At 51.3% G+C, this 15,394-nt stretch overlaps 1 protein-coding gene across 1 annotated transcript; it reads right to left on the bottom strand.

Annotated features, from left to right (window-relative positions):
* Positions 1 to 1,230: 1,230 nt before the first annotated feature.
* LOC136939241 (retinoic acid receptor alpha-B-like) lies at positions 1,231 to 9,934 on the bottom strand. The gene is made up of 7 exons (XM_067232027.1): positions 9,854 to 9,934; positions 7,097 to 7,238; positions 5,993 to 6,159; positions 5,639 to 5,815; positions 3,856 to 4,060; positions 3,080 to 3,238; positions 1,231 to 2,911 (listed from the first exon to the last, which is right to left on the bottom strand). Exons 2-7 carry the CDS (start codon positions 7,206 to 7,208, stop codon positions 2,694 to 2,696), a joined length of 1,038 nt encoding a protein of 345 aa, XP_067088128.1. The 5' UTR covers positions 7,209 to 7,238; positions 9,854 to 9,934; the 3' UTR covers positions 1,231 to 2,693.
* Between the last annotated feature and the right edge of the window lie 5,460 nt (positions 9,935 to 15,394).

The following is a 15,394-nucleotide window of genomic DNA, read 5'->3' as shown; positions in this document are numbered from 1 at the left end:
TTGAACAAAGAAATTCAAATTCTATACTGCTTTGTTCAGCTTGACGTAGCGTCCATTATCTGGGTCGTAGGTAGGCAGCGAGGGGCGGAGCTTCAGCTCCTTCAGGCGACACGCCCCCCCAGTCTCAAGCAGAGAAGAGTGCAGATTTTCTCACGATTTCAAAGCCTAATTTAACATACTTGTCTGTGTTTTTTTTCATTCGAATTTGGATGGGGAGTTAATAACACATTTTTCTGTGGTGTGGTGAACTTAAAACTCGTTTTCAATTCCACTTTACAGGATCTTTAATTAAAATGTATTTTTAATAGCAACGTTTAAAAATGCAAATACTCAGCAATTATTACAGACAGGAAGTGACGCATACGGGAATCTCATTCATCCAGCAAAAAAATACAACTTTTACAAAACACACAGACAAGTTATTTATTTATTATTAAACGTTATTCTCTTTGTCTTTCAATAATCTGACATCATCGAAACGGTTTGATTTTGTTCTCCAGAGCTGGTTGTGCATCACATTGCATTATTTAGTGGGAGTGCAGTGGCAGAGTTGTGCATCCTAACTGGCTACAGAGAGGCTGGTTACCAGCAGCATCCAGACACACTGACCTGGTCTCAGATCACCATTATCACCCCAACACTCATCCCCTGACCTCATCCCTCCTGCCCAACACCGTCCTCACCCGTCTGTGATCTGAGACCAGATTAGAGATACATCAGTCCAGAGATACACCGATTAGATATACACCGGTCTAGAGATACACCAATCTAGAGATACACTAGAGTAGATATACACCAGACTAGATATACACTAGGACACAGACAGAGGCAGTGGTGTTGTGTGTGCAAGTGTGAAAAAGAGGATGAGAGTGTGTGTGTGTGTAGTTTACAGGTAGTCACAGGTGTTGTAAAGTGAGTGTGATGGTAGCATTTGGACAGAGGCAGATGTGTTGTGAGGAGAGGTACAGCTGGCTGCCCACCCCGCAGCTCTTTATCCATCCACAGTGAAGATCCCTGTCAGAGCGCCTTCGTAAGCTCAAGGTCTCACATCTAAACCGAGAACTGATCTCCCATCTCCAGGTCATGCATACATGACCACCGGAAACACGGGGGGGAGAATCCTACATCATCCTCTCCAGAGTGGACCTTTGTTTGCCTTTCACGTTTTCATCCTCAAGTCCTACCGTCGAAAACAAAAGGACATCAAACTTGGGAGTTCCATTCTCGACTCCTTTAAAAAAACAGATAATGTGTAATAGAGGCAGATATGTTGTCCCCGTGCTGCTACGGAGGGCCTAGATGTGTGTGTGCTAGAGAAGACAAGGTATTGAGAACAGAATGGTGACCCGTCAAAGGGGGTTTTGACGGCCCCATCTAGGAGTGTGCAGGAGAGAGGCAGTGCTGTGTCGAGGACGTACTGACGGTGTGATGGGGACAGGGGGAAACCCGAGCTGGAGGCAGTGGTGTTGTACAGACAGGTAACGCGTCACAGGTGGCAGTGCTGTAAGGGGCGACGCCCCTCTATTCAGGGAGGAGAAACAGGGGGAACTGGATGGCTGGAGGAAGTGAGAGAAGACGAGGGAAGAGGAAGAGGAGGAGTGGGAAGCCTGACGGTAGCGGTCAAACATCTCGGGTTTCGGTTGATCCATCACTAGCTGTTGAAATCTCTGGGGACAATCTGTTTACTGAGGTGGTGTTGATAACCAATGAGAGCCTTTGAGCCTTTGAGCTGTCGACTACACGACAGCTCATGTGTTGGCGAGGGACTGAGGGGGCTGAGGAACCACGAGTCAGAAGCTCAAAGGGGTGGGGCAGGACGGGTGTGGGGGGGGGGGAGAGGAGGACTACGCTGAAAAGAAAAATCACGATTTTTATGTGTCATTCCATTTACGATAGTTCAAATCACAGCCATTACTTGTTCAATATAATATAATTTATAGTCTCATGTCTTTCATAAGAAAGAAAGAAAAAGATTGAGTCAAATTCAAGTCAAATTGAGTAGGAATGTCGTCCATGACAACATCTAGGAGGACGTGCGCTGAACGTCCAGCCAGCGTCCTAGTTCCTCCATCCATCTGTCCACGCCAGGGTCCTGGGTGGGTACTAACACCCTCCCTGCAGCCTCGAAGCTCCGCCCTGCAGCGCCCCCCAGTGCTGGGTTAGGGTTAGAGCAGGTCTGTGTGGAGGGGAAGCTGGTCCAGGGAAAGCTGGGGGAGTGAAGCATTCTGGGAGGTCGGGGAGGGCTCTGACCCTGGTTTAGTCTGCAGGGTTAAGTCCTGACCCTGGTCTAGTCTGCAGGGTTAAGTCCTGACCCTGGTCTAGTTTGCAGGTAGAAGTCCTGACCCTGGTCTAGTCTGCAGGGTTAAGTCCTGACCCTGGTCTAGTCTGCAGGTAGAAGTCCTGACCCTGGTCTAGTCTGCGGGTAGAAGTCCTGACCCTGGTTCTAACCCCAGGATGTGGCCCGGCCTGGGTCTAAGATGAAAAGTGCTGAAGCAGGGACTGGCAGAGTCCTGTCTGAGAAGGCCTGACGTACTCAGGTGCGTCCTGGTTCTGGGTTGGTCCGGGTCTGGCCCAGGCCGGCCCCCCCACCCCCTCTCCAGCCCGGGTCTCTGAGAGAGTCAGTAGGCTGGCTCTGCCGTCTGCAGTAGCCTGGTCTGGCCCACAGAGGGCGCTGTGGTGCTGCTCGGCCCTGCTCAGGGGGAGGGGGGAGGGGGGCTGCTGTGGGCGGAGCTAGGGCTAGGGGAGGGGCTCGGGGAAGGGGAGGGGCTGCAGCTTCCTGGTGGGGCTCCGCCCCCCCTGCTCCCACTGGCCCCCTGACCTTCCAGGCCCTCAGAGTTCTCCAGCATCTCCTGGATGAGGGGGGGCATGGAGCCTGGGATCTCCATCTTCAGCGTGATCACGCGCTCAGCCCCTGAAGGGGGAGAGGAGGGAGAGAGAGGGAGGACAGAGAGGAGTGAGAAAGGTGTGGTTGAGAGGTGGGGGTGTAATGAAAGTGTGTTGCAATGTCTGTGTGTGTCTGTGTGTGTCTCTCTGTGTGTGTGTGTGTCTCTGTGTGTGTCTATGTGTGTGTGTATCTCACCCTTGGCGCTGATGCTTCTGAGGTCGGTGATCTTCATCAGCATCTTGGGGAACATGTGTGGTTTGTGAGGCCTCCTCCTCCTCACGTAGATCTTCAGAGCCTCCAGCAGCGGCTCCTGGAGAACGTCCACCCTGTCGGCCTGCTCCAGGTCCTGCCGGTCTGGGCACACACACACACGCAATGGCCACCAAAGTCATTTTTACCGTTTTTTAAAAGGTATATGTGCAGTAACTTTGTAGATTTTTTTTTTTTTATCCTGTTGGTACCTGACTTTTCCTAAAGGTGTCTGTATTTTCATTAAAAAAATATTAAAAAAATAAAATATATATTGCCTATTTCGTCTGGACATGGTCATATTGGCCGCACAGGATTTCTACTGTAAATCTTTCCCATGGTGATGGTTGCCTAGCAACTATCACTGTCTGTCAAAGAAACCTTGCTTTACGGTCTCAAGTGCTCTCGCTAATTTGTTTACAAATACAATTTTTTTTATTAAATTGGCTAATCAGTATGATAGCAGAATAGAATAGAAAATGTCTGAACTGAATTAAATCTCTCAGTTGGATATTTATCATGAGACAGAGATTATGGAACCCAGTGATCAAAATAACCGCTTATGGCTATCCTAGCATTTATGGAGTTTGGGCGGTTGTAGTGTAAAGGCATTCGTTCCAAAAGACACTGCACTTCTATGGGCGTACTAGAAGCCCTCTGTGACACTGCTCGTAAAAGAATGGGGTGTACAGATATGTTTCTATGTGTTTAGACTGCAGTACCTCCACACAGCAGGCAGATGCCGCTGAGCAGGCCGGTCTCTGCATCGTCCATCTCCAGGGGCAGCAGCTGGTTGGCGAAGGCGAACACCAGGTCTGTCAGAGGGCCGAAGCCAGCATTGTGCATCTGGGTCCGGTTCAGGGTCAGACCGTCTGAGAAGGTCATGGTGTCCTGGTCCGGCGTGTAGCGAGTACAGATACGCAAGATCTGAGAGGGGGAGGGGACGGAGGGAGGGTAGAGGTAGAGAAGGAAGGAAAGAGCAGGAGGGAGAACAGGAGGCATTGGTAAAGATGAGAGAGAGAAGGACATAGACACATATCCTCACACACACAGCAGTGTTTCCACGAGCATGTGTGTGTGTGCGTGACTATGACGTGTGTGTGTGACTATGACGTGTGTGTGTGACTATGACGTGTGTGTGTGACTATACACGTGTGTGTGTGTGACTATGACGTGTGTGTGTGTGTGTGACTATACACGTGTGTGTGACAATGACGTGTGTGTGTGACTATGATGTGTGTGTGTGTGTGACTATGATGTGTGTGTGTGTGTGACTATGACGTGTGTGTGTGTGTGTGTGACTATGAGCGTGTGTGTGACTATGACGTGTGTGTGTGACTATACACATGTGTGTGTGTGACTATGACGTGTGTGTGTGTGTGACTATGACGTGTGTGTGTGTGTGACTATGACGTGTGTGTGTGTGTGACTATACACGTGTGTGTGTGTGACTATACACGTGTGTGTGTGTGACTATGACGTGTGTGTGTGTGTGACTATACACGTGTGTGTGTGTGACTATGACGTGTGTGTGTGTGTGACTATACACGTGTGTGTGTGTGACTATGACGTGTGTGTGTGTGTGACTATGACGTGTGTGTGACTATGACGTGTGTGTGTGTGTGTGTGACTATGACGTGTGTGTGTGTGACTATGACGTGTGTGTGTGTGACTATACACGTGTGTGTGTGTGACTATGACGTGTGTGTGTGTGACTATACACGTGTGTGTGTGTGACTATGACGTGTGTGTGTGTGTGACTATACACGTGTGTGTGTGTGACTATGACGTGTGTGTGTGACTATACACATGTGTGTGTGTGACTATGACGTGTGTGTGTGTGACTATACACGTGTGTGTGTGTGACTATGACGTGTGTGTGTGACTATACACGTGTGTGTGTGTGACTATGACGTGTGTGTGTGTGACTATACACGTGTGTGTGTGTGTGACTATGACGTGTGTGTGTGACTATACACGTGTGTGTGTGTGACTATGACGTGTGTGTGTGTGTGACTATACACGTGTGTGTGTGTGACTATGACGTGTGTGTGACTATGACGTGTGTGTGTGTGACTATACACGTGTGTGTGTGTGACTATGACGTGTGTGTGTGTGACTATACACGTGTGTGTGTGTGACTATGACGTGTGTGTGTGTGTGACTATACACGTGTGTGTGTGTGACTATGACGTGTGTGTGTGTGACTATGACGTGTGTGTGTGTGTGACTATGACGTGTGTGTGTGTGACTATGACGTGTGTGTGTGTGTGACTATACACGTGTGTGTGTGTGACTATACACGTGTGTGTGTGTGTGACTATACACGTGTGTGTGTGTGTGACTATACACGTGTGTGTGTGTGTGACTATACACGTGTGTGTGTGTGTGACTATACACGTGTGTGTGTGACTATACACGTGTGTGTGTGTGACTATGACGTGTGTGTGTGTGTGACTATACACGTGTGTGTGTGTGACTATGACGTGTGTGTGTGTGTCCCACCAGAATGTCCAGGCAGGCAGCCTTCAGCAGGGTGATCTGGTCTGCGATGGTGAGGGTGGTGAAGCCAGGCAGGTGCTTGGCGAACTCCACCGTCTTGATGATGCACTTGGTGGAGAGCTCGCTGAACTTATCCCAGAGATTCACATCCAGAGCCACGCGATGCTCCGCGCTGTTGTTCTACAGAGAGAGAGTGTGTGCATGTGTGAGTAATTGTGTGTTTGAGAGAGAGTGAGTGTTTGCGTTGTGTGTGAGTGTTTGTGAGTGAGTGAGTAATTGTGTGTTTGAGAGAGAGTGAGTGTTTGCGTTGTGTGTGAGTGTTTGTGAGTGAGTCTTTGCCGTGTGTGTGTTTCTTACGGTGGTGTATTTGCCCAGCTGGCAGAGCGATGGGAAGGTCTCCTTGTGGGCCTTACGGACACGCTCGATCATCTGCTCCGTGTCGGGACTGAGAACGTAGATCTCGGTGCTCAGGTCCACCACCTTCCTCTCCTCCTTCTTCTTCTTGTTCCTGTCATTCCTCACAGCTGAGGGAGGGAGAGGAGGAGGGGAGAGGGGGAGGGAGGGAGGGAGGGAGGGAGGGAGGGAGAGGAGGAGGGGAGAGCCAGTGAGGACCCTGTAGTACAACCACTAGCCACTAGATGGAGACTCATGCTGATGATGAACCCTGACACGTCCTGGTGGCTTTCAGAGCGAGGAGAGACCCTCGCGTCACATAAAGAGAGACTGGAGGGTGTGTGTGTGTGTGTGTGTGTGTGTGTTCTCATGATATTAGGAGTGACATGAATGAGAGAATTTCAGTGTTCAAGTGTGAGAAAGCAAAGCGACAGAAAGAATGCATCTAAAGACAAAACAACTTCCCACATCCCTTGCAGCACAATACACACCCCTCCTACATACACATACACTCACACCTCCTACACACACACACACACACACACACACACACACACACACACACACACTCGCACATGCTCCAGGACGCACACACACAGACACACAGCATTCCCTAAAGTCTTCTAGAAAATGAATAATAATCATCATGAATTCTATCAAGTCTTTCATATTTCTTATTTTCTTGCTGTTTTTGTCACACTGTTTTCCCACAGGGTGTGTTTGGTGTGTGTGTGTGTGTGTGGTGTGCCATGAATGATTGCAGTGCTGGGCTAATAGTTCCTTAATGGCTTCATTAGATTCTGTTTTCCTGGCCCATGTTGACAGGCTAGGCCCTTAAGGGAGCCGTGTAACATACACACACACATGGTAAGAGAACGCCATACACACACACGCAGATACACACACACATACTACATAAGGAAAAAAGAGACAATCATGGTGAGAAAATGCACTGGCATGAGTCAGCCAGTCAGTCAGGTGTGAGTGAGTGTGAGGGAATGAGTTAGGGACTGAGTGTGTGTGTGTGTGTGTGTGTGTGTGTGGCGTGACCCAGGGGTGTACACTCACACTCCTTAGACATGCCGACCTCCAGACACATCTGCAGCCTGCAGTACTGGCAGCGGTTCCTGGTCACCTTGTTGATCACGCAGCTCTTCTCTCGGTGACACGTGTACACCATGTTCTTCTGGATGCTTCTCCTGAAGAACCCCTGACAGGAGCACACACACACACACACAGTTAAGACAGCTCTCCTCCTCACACACTCACTGCTCGTGTTGTGTGTGTGTCCTCCCGGCTTAAGAGGCTAGCTTAATGCTGATGGCCCATGCTGAGTGGGAATCAACTCACCTATATCAGTATCAATCAGCCCCTGTGCTGGTTCATCTTTTATTATAAAGGTTTAACAATAAGGCTAAGGCAGGAGAGAATCTCTCTCTCTCTCTGTCTCTAGAGAGAGAGAGTGTGTGTGTTTGTGCACCCTGCCGCAGGGAGTGAGGAAGTGTGTGACCGTGTGTGTGTGACTGTGACTGTGCTTTCTCTATTGACAATTAAACTACCACCGACAGATCTCTGAGATTCTACCCAGGACATAGTCACTGGTCTGTCCTCAATATTAGGAGGATTATGTAGAAAAGACATGCATTACGCCTCTGGGCTGTTTTCAAACGTGATCACAAACACACAGAGTGCCACAACAAGTAAAAACACGCCTTCCACGCCTCGCACGCCTCGCACGCCCCCCCCCCCAATCCTGCCGACCTAGTTGAGAGGACATGAGGGTATGTGTTCCTGTGGGCAGTAACTGTGTGTGTGTTCCTGTGGGCAGTAACTGTGTGTGTGTTCCTGTGGGCAGTAACTGTGTGTGTGTTCCTGTGGGCAGTAACTGTGTGTGTGTTCCTGTGGGCAGTAACTGTGTGTGTGTTCCTGTGGGCAGTAACTGTGTCTGTGTTCCTGTGGGCAGTAACTGTGTGTGTGTTCCTGTGGGCAGTAACTGTGTCTGTGTTCCTGTGGGCAGTAACTGTGTCTGTGTTCCTGTGGGCAGTAACTGTGTCTGTGTTCCTGTGGGCAGTAACTGTGTCTGTGTTCCTGTGGGCAGTAACTGTGTCTGTGTTCCTGTGGGCAGTAACTGTGTCTGTGTTCCTGTGGGCAGTAACTGTGTCTGTGTTCCTGTGGGCAGTAACTGTGTCTGTGTTCCTGTGGGCAGTAACTGTGTGTGTGTTCCTGTGGGCAGTAACTGTGTCTGTGTTCCTGTGGGCAGTAACTGTGTGTGTGTTCCTGTGGGCAGTAACTGTGTGTGTGTTCCTGTGGGCAGTAACTGTCTCTGTGTTCCTGTGGGCAGTAACTGTGTGTGTGTTCCTGTGGGCAGTAACTGTGTGTGTGTTCCTGTGGGCAGTAACTGTGTCTGTGTTCCTGTGGGCAGTAACTGTGTCTGTGTTCCTGTGGGCAGTAACTGTGTCTGTGTTCCTGTGGGCAGTAACTGTGTCTGTGTTCCTGTGGGCAGTAACTGTGTCTGTGTTCCTGTGGGCAGTAACTGTGTGTGTGTTCCTGTGGGCAGTAACTGTGTCTGTGTTCCTGTGGGCAGTAACTGTGTCTGTGTTCCTGTGGGCAGTAACTGTGTCTGTGTTCCTGTGGGCAGTAACTGTGTCTGTGTTCCTGTGGGCAGTAACTGTGTCTGTGTTCCTGTGGGCAGTAACTGTGTGTGTGTTCCTGTGGGCAGTAACTGTGTCTGTGTTCCTGTGGGCAGTAACTGTGTCTGTGTTCCTGTGGGCAGTAACTGTGTCTGTGTTCCTGTGGGCAGTAACTGTGTGTGTGTTTGAGCTTGTTCCACTTCCTGTCCTCGTCTCCATCCAGGCAGGAGAGCTGAGATGAGACACGGAGATGAGACACAGAGATGAGACACAGCGATGAGACACAGAGATGAGACACAGCGATGAGACACGGAGATGAGACACGGAGATGAGACACGGAGATGAGACACGGAGATGAGACACGGAGATGAGACACGGAGATGAGACACAGAGATGAGACACGGAGATGAGACACGGAGATGAGACACGGAGATGAGACACGGAGATGAGACACAGAGATGAGACAGAGCCATGCAGCCTCAACAACACCACTAGCAGCACAGCACACAGCACAACAGAACACAGCACACAGAACACAGCACACAGAACACAGCACACAGAACACAGCACACAGAACACAGCACACAGAACATAGAACACAGCACACAGAACACAGCACACAGAACACAGCACACAGAACACAGCACACAGAACATAGAACACAGCACACAGAACATAGAACACAGCTAGTGAAGACTGTTCACTACCAAGGGGGAGACAGGCCTCTCTTTACTTTAGGACAACCACACACACACACAAACACATATACACACACACACAAACACACACACACACAAACACACAAACATATACACACACACAAACACACACACACACACACACACAAACAAACACACACACATAAACACACACACACACAGAGGCCCTAATATAGCTTCAGGTCAGTAAATATAATTGGTACTTACTTGGTCAACAAAATGTTTTTCGTGTTATTATTTTTGATTCTCATTTTAGAAATCTTATAATGCGCCCCACGCAGACACACACACAGACACACACACACACACAGACACACACGCAGACACACACACAGACACACACACACACACAGACACACACACAGACACACACACAGACACACACACAACCCCCGGAGGAGGGGTCAGTGTTCTAGGCGTGTTTAGATGTGTGTGTGTGTGTGTGTGTCTGTGTGTGTGTGGGGGGGGGGGGTCACCTTGCAGCCCTCGCAGGCGCTGACGCCGTAGTGGTACCCTGAGGACTTGTCCTGGCACACGAAGCAGGGCTTGTAGATCCGGGGAGGGGGGGGGAGGAGAGGGGGGGCTGGGGACAATCTCCTCCGAACTGCTGCTCTGGGTCTCTAATGCTGCACAGAGGGAGGGGGGAGAGGGAGGGGAGAGAGGGAGGGGAGAGGAGAGAGAAGGGTTAGTGGACATTGATAAACAATAATCATTCTGATTCATTCAGAGAGAGAGAGACACAGAAAGAGAAACAGAGAGAGACACAGAAAGAGAGACAGACAGAGAGACAGAGACACAGAAAGAGAGACAGACAGAGACAGAGAGAGACAGAGAGAGAGAGAGACAGACAGACAGAGAGACAGACAGACAGAGAGACAGACAGACAGAGAGACACAGAAAGAGAGAGAGACAGACAGAGAGAGAGAGAGACACAGAAGAGAGAGAGAGACAGACAGACAGAGAGAGAGAGAGCAGATGTTGCTGCTGTCGACCCCCTACAGAGCTGCTCTCTCTAGGAAACACCCACAATCCCCTGGGAGAGAGGCCCCTGCCAGGGAGGGCTGCCTGGGACACTGACCTGCTCTCTGCTTGGACACACACACACACACACACACACACACACACTCCAAGATACCGAGCAGCATTAAACAGCCAGATGGACTCAGACACTAACACACTAAGCAGCAACCATCCGCTTTAAGAGTCTCAAACCACTGGGCAAGTGGGCCTGAAGGAAGGAAGAGGAAGATGGACAGCTGCAGAAGATCTTACTCCTTTTCTCCATCTCTTTCCCTCTCTCCATTCCTTCTCTACCTCTCTCTCTCCATATGTTTTCTTTCTGTCTGTCTGTGTCGCACCTCGCTGCTGATCCCTGGAGCACTGTCTGACCTCTTTTTGACGGCTCTCCTCCACCTCTCCCTCCATCTCTCCACCATGACGGTTGACAGTGGCTGGCCCTAGTATACAGGACATCTCAGTCTGGGACTTTCACAGCCAGGGAAAACCCTCCGCATCCTCCAGAAGGCATGGACCCAAATCCAGATACAGCGTCGTACAGAGAGATGGGAGACCAGGCTGCAATGGTCCACATGCAATGATAAACTGCCTACCTTGGTCCAGAGACCATAGGCTCTCCCTCCATCAAATCAAAATGTATTTGTAAAGCCCTTTTTACACACAAGCATGTCACAGATTGCTTCACATACATCCATAGAACTGACCCTCAACCAACCTAAACCCTCAAGGAAGACAAGGAAAAACTCCCAGAAAACCTAACTACTCCATCTGTTTAGTCTGACTGTTGACAAGTGCCCCAGCGCAGCCTCTCCCTCGCACCACTACAGTAACCCTAGACAGCAGCTCAGGGATTGTGGGTTATGGCATGGAAGCCAGCTTAACCCACTTCTTCATTCCGTTCCAGGTACCTGAGCTAAATCTGTCTTGGCTGGTAGGCTAGCCTGTAGGCAGCTGCAGCTAGCTTGCTGGTAGGCTAGCCTGTAGGCAGCTACAGCTAGCTTGCTGGTAGGCTAGCCTGTAGGCAGCTACAGCTAGCTTGCTGGTAGGCTAGCCTGTAGGCAGCTACAGCTAGCTTGCTGGTAGGCTAGCCTGTAGGCAGCTGCAGCTAGCTTGCTGATAGGAGGAGAAGGAGGGGGGGGGGCGCGCGAGATGGTTCTCATATTTCCCATCCTGCCCCTGGGGTGCTTTTGACCTGTCTGGTTTGCCTGTGTTGACCTCGCCACCTTGAGATCTGACCTGCGACCTTGCGGTGGCAGTTTAACCTGCAACTGACAGATGGGTCATGCTGTTGGGGTGGCACAGCAGAGAGCAAACCTAACACCACCCCCTCCCCCCCCCCCCCCACACACACACTCACATACAGCCCCTCTCCTGGACTGCAGTGCTGCTTTCTAAGTTCTAGAATATGAATTAATGAGAAGGTTTTCCAACACCAGAACCTCAGCCCCCACCTGACAGCAGGTCCACCAGGCACACAAAACACCACCAACACCACTGTGCAGCTAGCGCACACTGGTGGGGAGTGTGTGTGAGACAGGGGGTGTGTGTGTGATTGTACATGCAGGGGAGAGAGAGGTGGGTACGTATATGTGGGAGAAATGGGGTGTGTGCATTTGTCAGAGGGTGCGTGTGCTGGAAGCAAAGATGCATGTGTCAGAATGGTGTATGTGTCTGTTTGTAGAAGAAAAGTGTGTTAGTTTGTGTGTATGTGTGTAGCAGAAAAGGTGTATAATGTGTGTAGAAGCGCAGATGAATGTGTCAGATTGGGTGTTTGTATATGTGTGTGTGTGTGTGTAGAAGAGAAGTGTGTAATGGGTGTGTGTGTAATAGAGTGAAAAAGTGAAGAGAGAGTGAGAAAAGCAGATAAGTGGGAGTGGGGTAGGAAAGATCTAGAAGGGTGTGTGTGTGTGTCAGTGTGTGTCTCTCTGTGTGTGTCTGTGTGTGTGTGTGTCTCTGTGTGTGTGTGTCCATGCGAGTGAGCAAACTAAACAGAGAGACACTAACTGGGGCAGATTATAGAAGAGACGTGTGTGTGTGTGTAGCTCTCAGTACACACAGCCATGTCTCCACATACACACTCACTAGAAACGCACAGCCATGTCTCCACATACACACTCACTAGAAACACACAGTGGTACCACACGCTGGACACTACCCTAGTGAGGGGGAACACCCTCTAACACACAGTGGTACCATATATAGAGGGGGAGAGAGAGAGTGTGTGTGTGTGTGAGGGTGTGTGTGAGGGTTGTGTGTGAGGGGTGTGTGTGTGTGTGTGTGTGAGGGTGTGTGTGTGTGTGAGGGTGTGTGTGTGTGAGAGGGTCAGCGAGTGCGAGGCGTGGAGCAGCAGGATGGGTCAGACAGCTGACAGGAGAGGATCAGGTCACAGCTCAGCTCACACTGTCACTATGAGTCATCGGCCTGGAACAGGGTGCTCACACACACACACACACACACAGTCTACACACCCACACGGATACTGTACACATACACACTGTACACACACACTGTACACATACATAAACACCCACATACATACATGTACGTGCACACACACACAGATGGGAGGTGTGTGTGACCCTCCTGACCCCCAGGTCCCGGCCTCCTATTGGTGGACTGGGGGGGCAAGTGATCTGACTCCACTCGTGTGCCGGGTAACACCAGAACCGCTGTCACCGTCCGGAATGTTCTGAAAGGTCAGGGGATGTCAGAGCAGGGTCACACAGGGACACTGCCTGGACCTTCCTGGACCTGCCTGGAGAGTAGAGCAGACACAAAAATATCCTGCGCTGCTTCAGAGAGACTGAAGGTACCAGTCTGAACCGTGGCTCTGCTCCACTCTGACCGCTGCCCTGAACAGCCTGGCGCACCGACACGCGAGGGATGTTTTTGCGAGCGCTCTCTGCTCCTGCAGGTCTGTTTGTGGATTAGAGCATAATCAAGCATAGTAACAGAGCCCTCTACAGAGCTAACCACCGGCCCTTCTGGGCAGACACTCAGATTAGATCTGGGCTGCGTACAGCGGGGCACTTTGTGGTTTCATAATACATCCTGTCCTTCCCACAGATCAGAAAGATTTAATCACAGCTGTGTGAACGATGCCCTTCTGATCCTGTCTCTGCCGGACTCTCTGCATGCATGGTTTGTATGTCTCTTTGGATAAAAGAGTCAGCTAATGAATGAAACGTCAGGTCTGAGGCAGTGCAGGCCTCTACATCTGAGTAGGGCCGGCTGTTACGTCGGGACCTGCTGGCAGACGAGCCGTGGATCTCCAGGCCTGGTCACCAGGCAGACGAGCCGTGGATCTCCAGGCCTGGTCACCAGGCAGACGAGCCGTGGATCTCGAGGCCTGGTCACCAGGCAGACGAGCCGCGGATCTCCAGGCCTGGTCACCGGCAGACGAGCCATGGATCTCCAGGCCTGGTCACCAGGCAGACGAGCCGTGGATCTCCAGGCCTGGTCACCAGGTAGACGAGCCGTGGATCTCCAGGCCTGGTCTAAGGGAGAAGATCCCTGGACGCCAGCCTCTCCTGAAGTCTACCAGAGAAGTAGGCTAACCTCTCAGTCTGCTCCTTGAAGCTGGACCAGGGAGGGGAGCAGGGGGGAGGGGGAGCAGGGGGGGAGGGAGCAGGGGGGGAGAGGAGAGAGCCAGGGAGGGGGAGCAGGGGGGAGGGGGAGCAGGGAGGGGGAGCAGGGGGGAGGAGGAGAGCCAGGAGGGGGAGCAGGGGGGAGGGGGAGCAGGGAGGGGGAGCAGGGGGGAAGAGAGAGCCAGGGAGGGGGAGCAGGGGGGAGGGGGAGCAGGGAGGGGGAGCAGGGGGGAGGCAGAGAGGGTGACAGACTAGGTTACTGTGTCACAGGCATAGAGACGGCAGCAGAGTAAGCAACCATTGCTTTCCTCCTTCCCTCCCCCTCTCTCCCTCCCCCCCCCCCCCCTCTCTCTCTCTCTCTCCTCCCTCCCCTCCCTCTGCAGAGCTCAGTGAACAATGGACTCAATAATCTCTTCAGACTATCCCGCTAAGCACTCCTCCTCTCCCTCGCTCCTCTCTCCTCTCTGTGATCTCCTCCTTCGCTTCCACCCAGGCCCTTTTGGGAGGACTCCCCCGGGACAGAGAGAAGACAGGAAGAGAGGGAGGAGGGAGGGGAAGACTGCTACAGAGGAAGACCAAAATAGAAAGAGAGCCTTTGAAAAGTCCTTAACTAAGAAAGCTAGAACCCAAGGGTGGTTTTCCCACTACAGCCGAGGAGATCCCAAACCATGTGTAAACACCGCAGACTACTGATGGGTCACGTGACACGAAGCACAAACCGGACACTTTTAAATAGCCACGGGTTAGGTTTATTACAGCAGCCAGTGTCTATAACAGCTGATGTCAACTTTATTTTATTCACTGGACTAGTCCGATCAAATGCCGCCCCCGGAATGCCGTGCCTGCTGAGGTACAGATGTCCTCTGTTGCTGACGGAAGGATCCGGCCAGAGCCAAGTGTCGAACCTCCGTTGCTATGACGACCAGCTACATCGAGGGGGTACAGATCTGCAGTAGGAAAGCAAAGCGCCGGTACCAAAAAGCGAGCGGAGTTTAGCCGGTACAGTTCCGAGCGGTGGAAAACCACCGCAAGCCAGAGCCGGAAGAAGACAAAACAAGCCCGCTCCATTGGTCGACCACAACCAATCAGGCGGAGCTAAGAGGGAATCCACCAACTTAACAAGCCCACTCCATTGGTCGACCTCAACCTAAATGTAATGTAAATGTAACCTGTCAGGGCGGTGCTAGGAGGGACTAAGCTCCAGCTGGTGGAGTTAACTGACCAGGAAGGCTCCAGCAGATGATCTACACCAGAATGAGATTATCTGTGTACTGAGAATAAAGGGAGGGACGCAAGGGGCGAGGGAGATAAGCACTGACCTGGGACTGAGAGAGAGGGAGGAAGAGGGGGGGAGTGGGTGTCTTAAGTATGTCAGTGTTTCTGTGCTGTGTGTGTCACGTGTGGGTCTCACGT

Source organism: Osmerus mordax, chromosome 3, assembly GCF_038355195.1.
Source record: "Osmerus mordax isolate fOsmMor3 chromosome 3, fOsmMor3.pri, whole genome shotgun sequence".
In the NCBI taxonomy this organism is placed as follows: Eukaryota; Metazoa; Chordata; class Actinopteri; order Osmeriformes; family Osmeridae; genus Osmerus; species Osmerus mordax.
The sequence above is the reverse complement of the archived record's forward strand: the minus strand, read 5'-3'. Positions and strand labels throughout refer to the sequence as shown.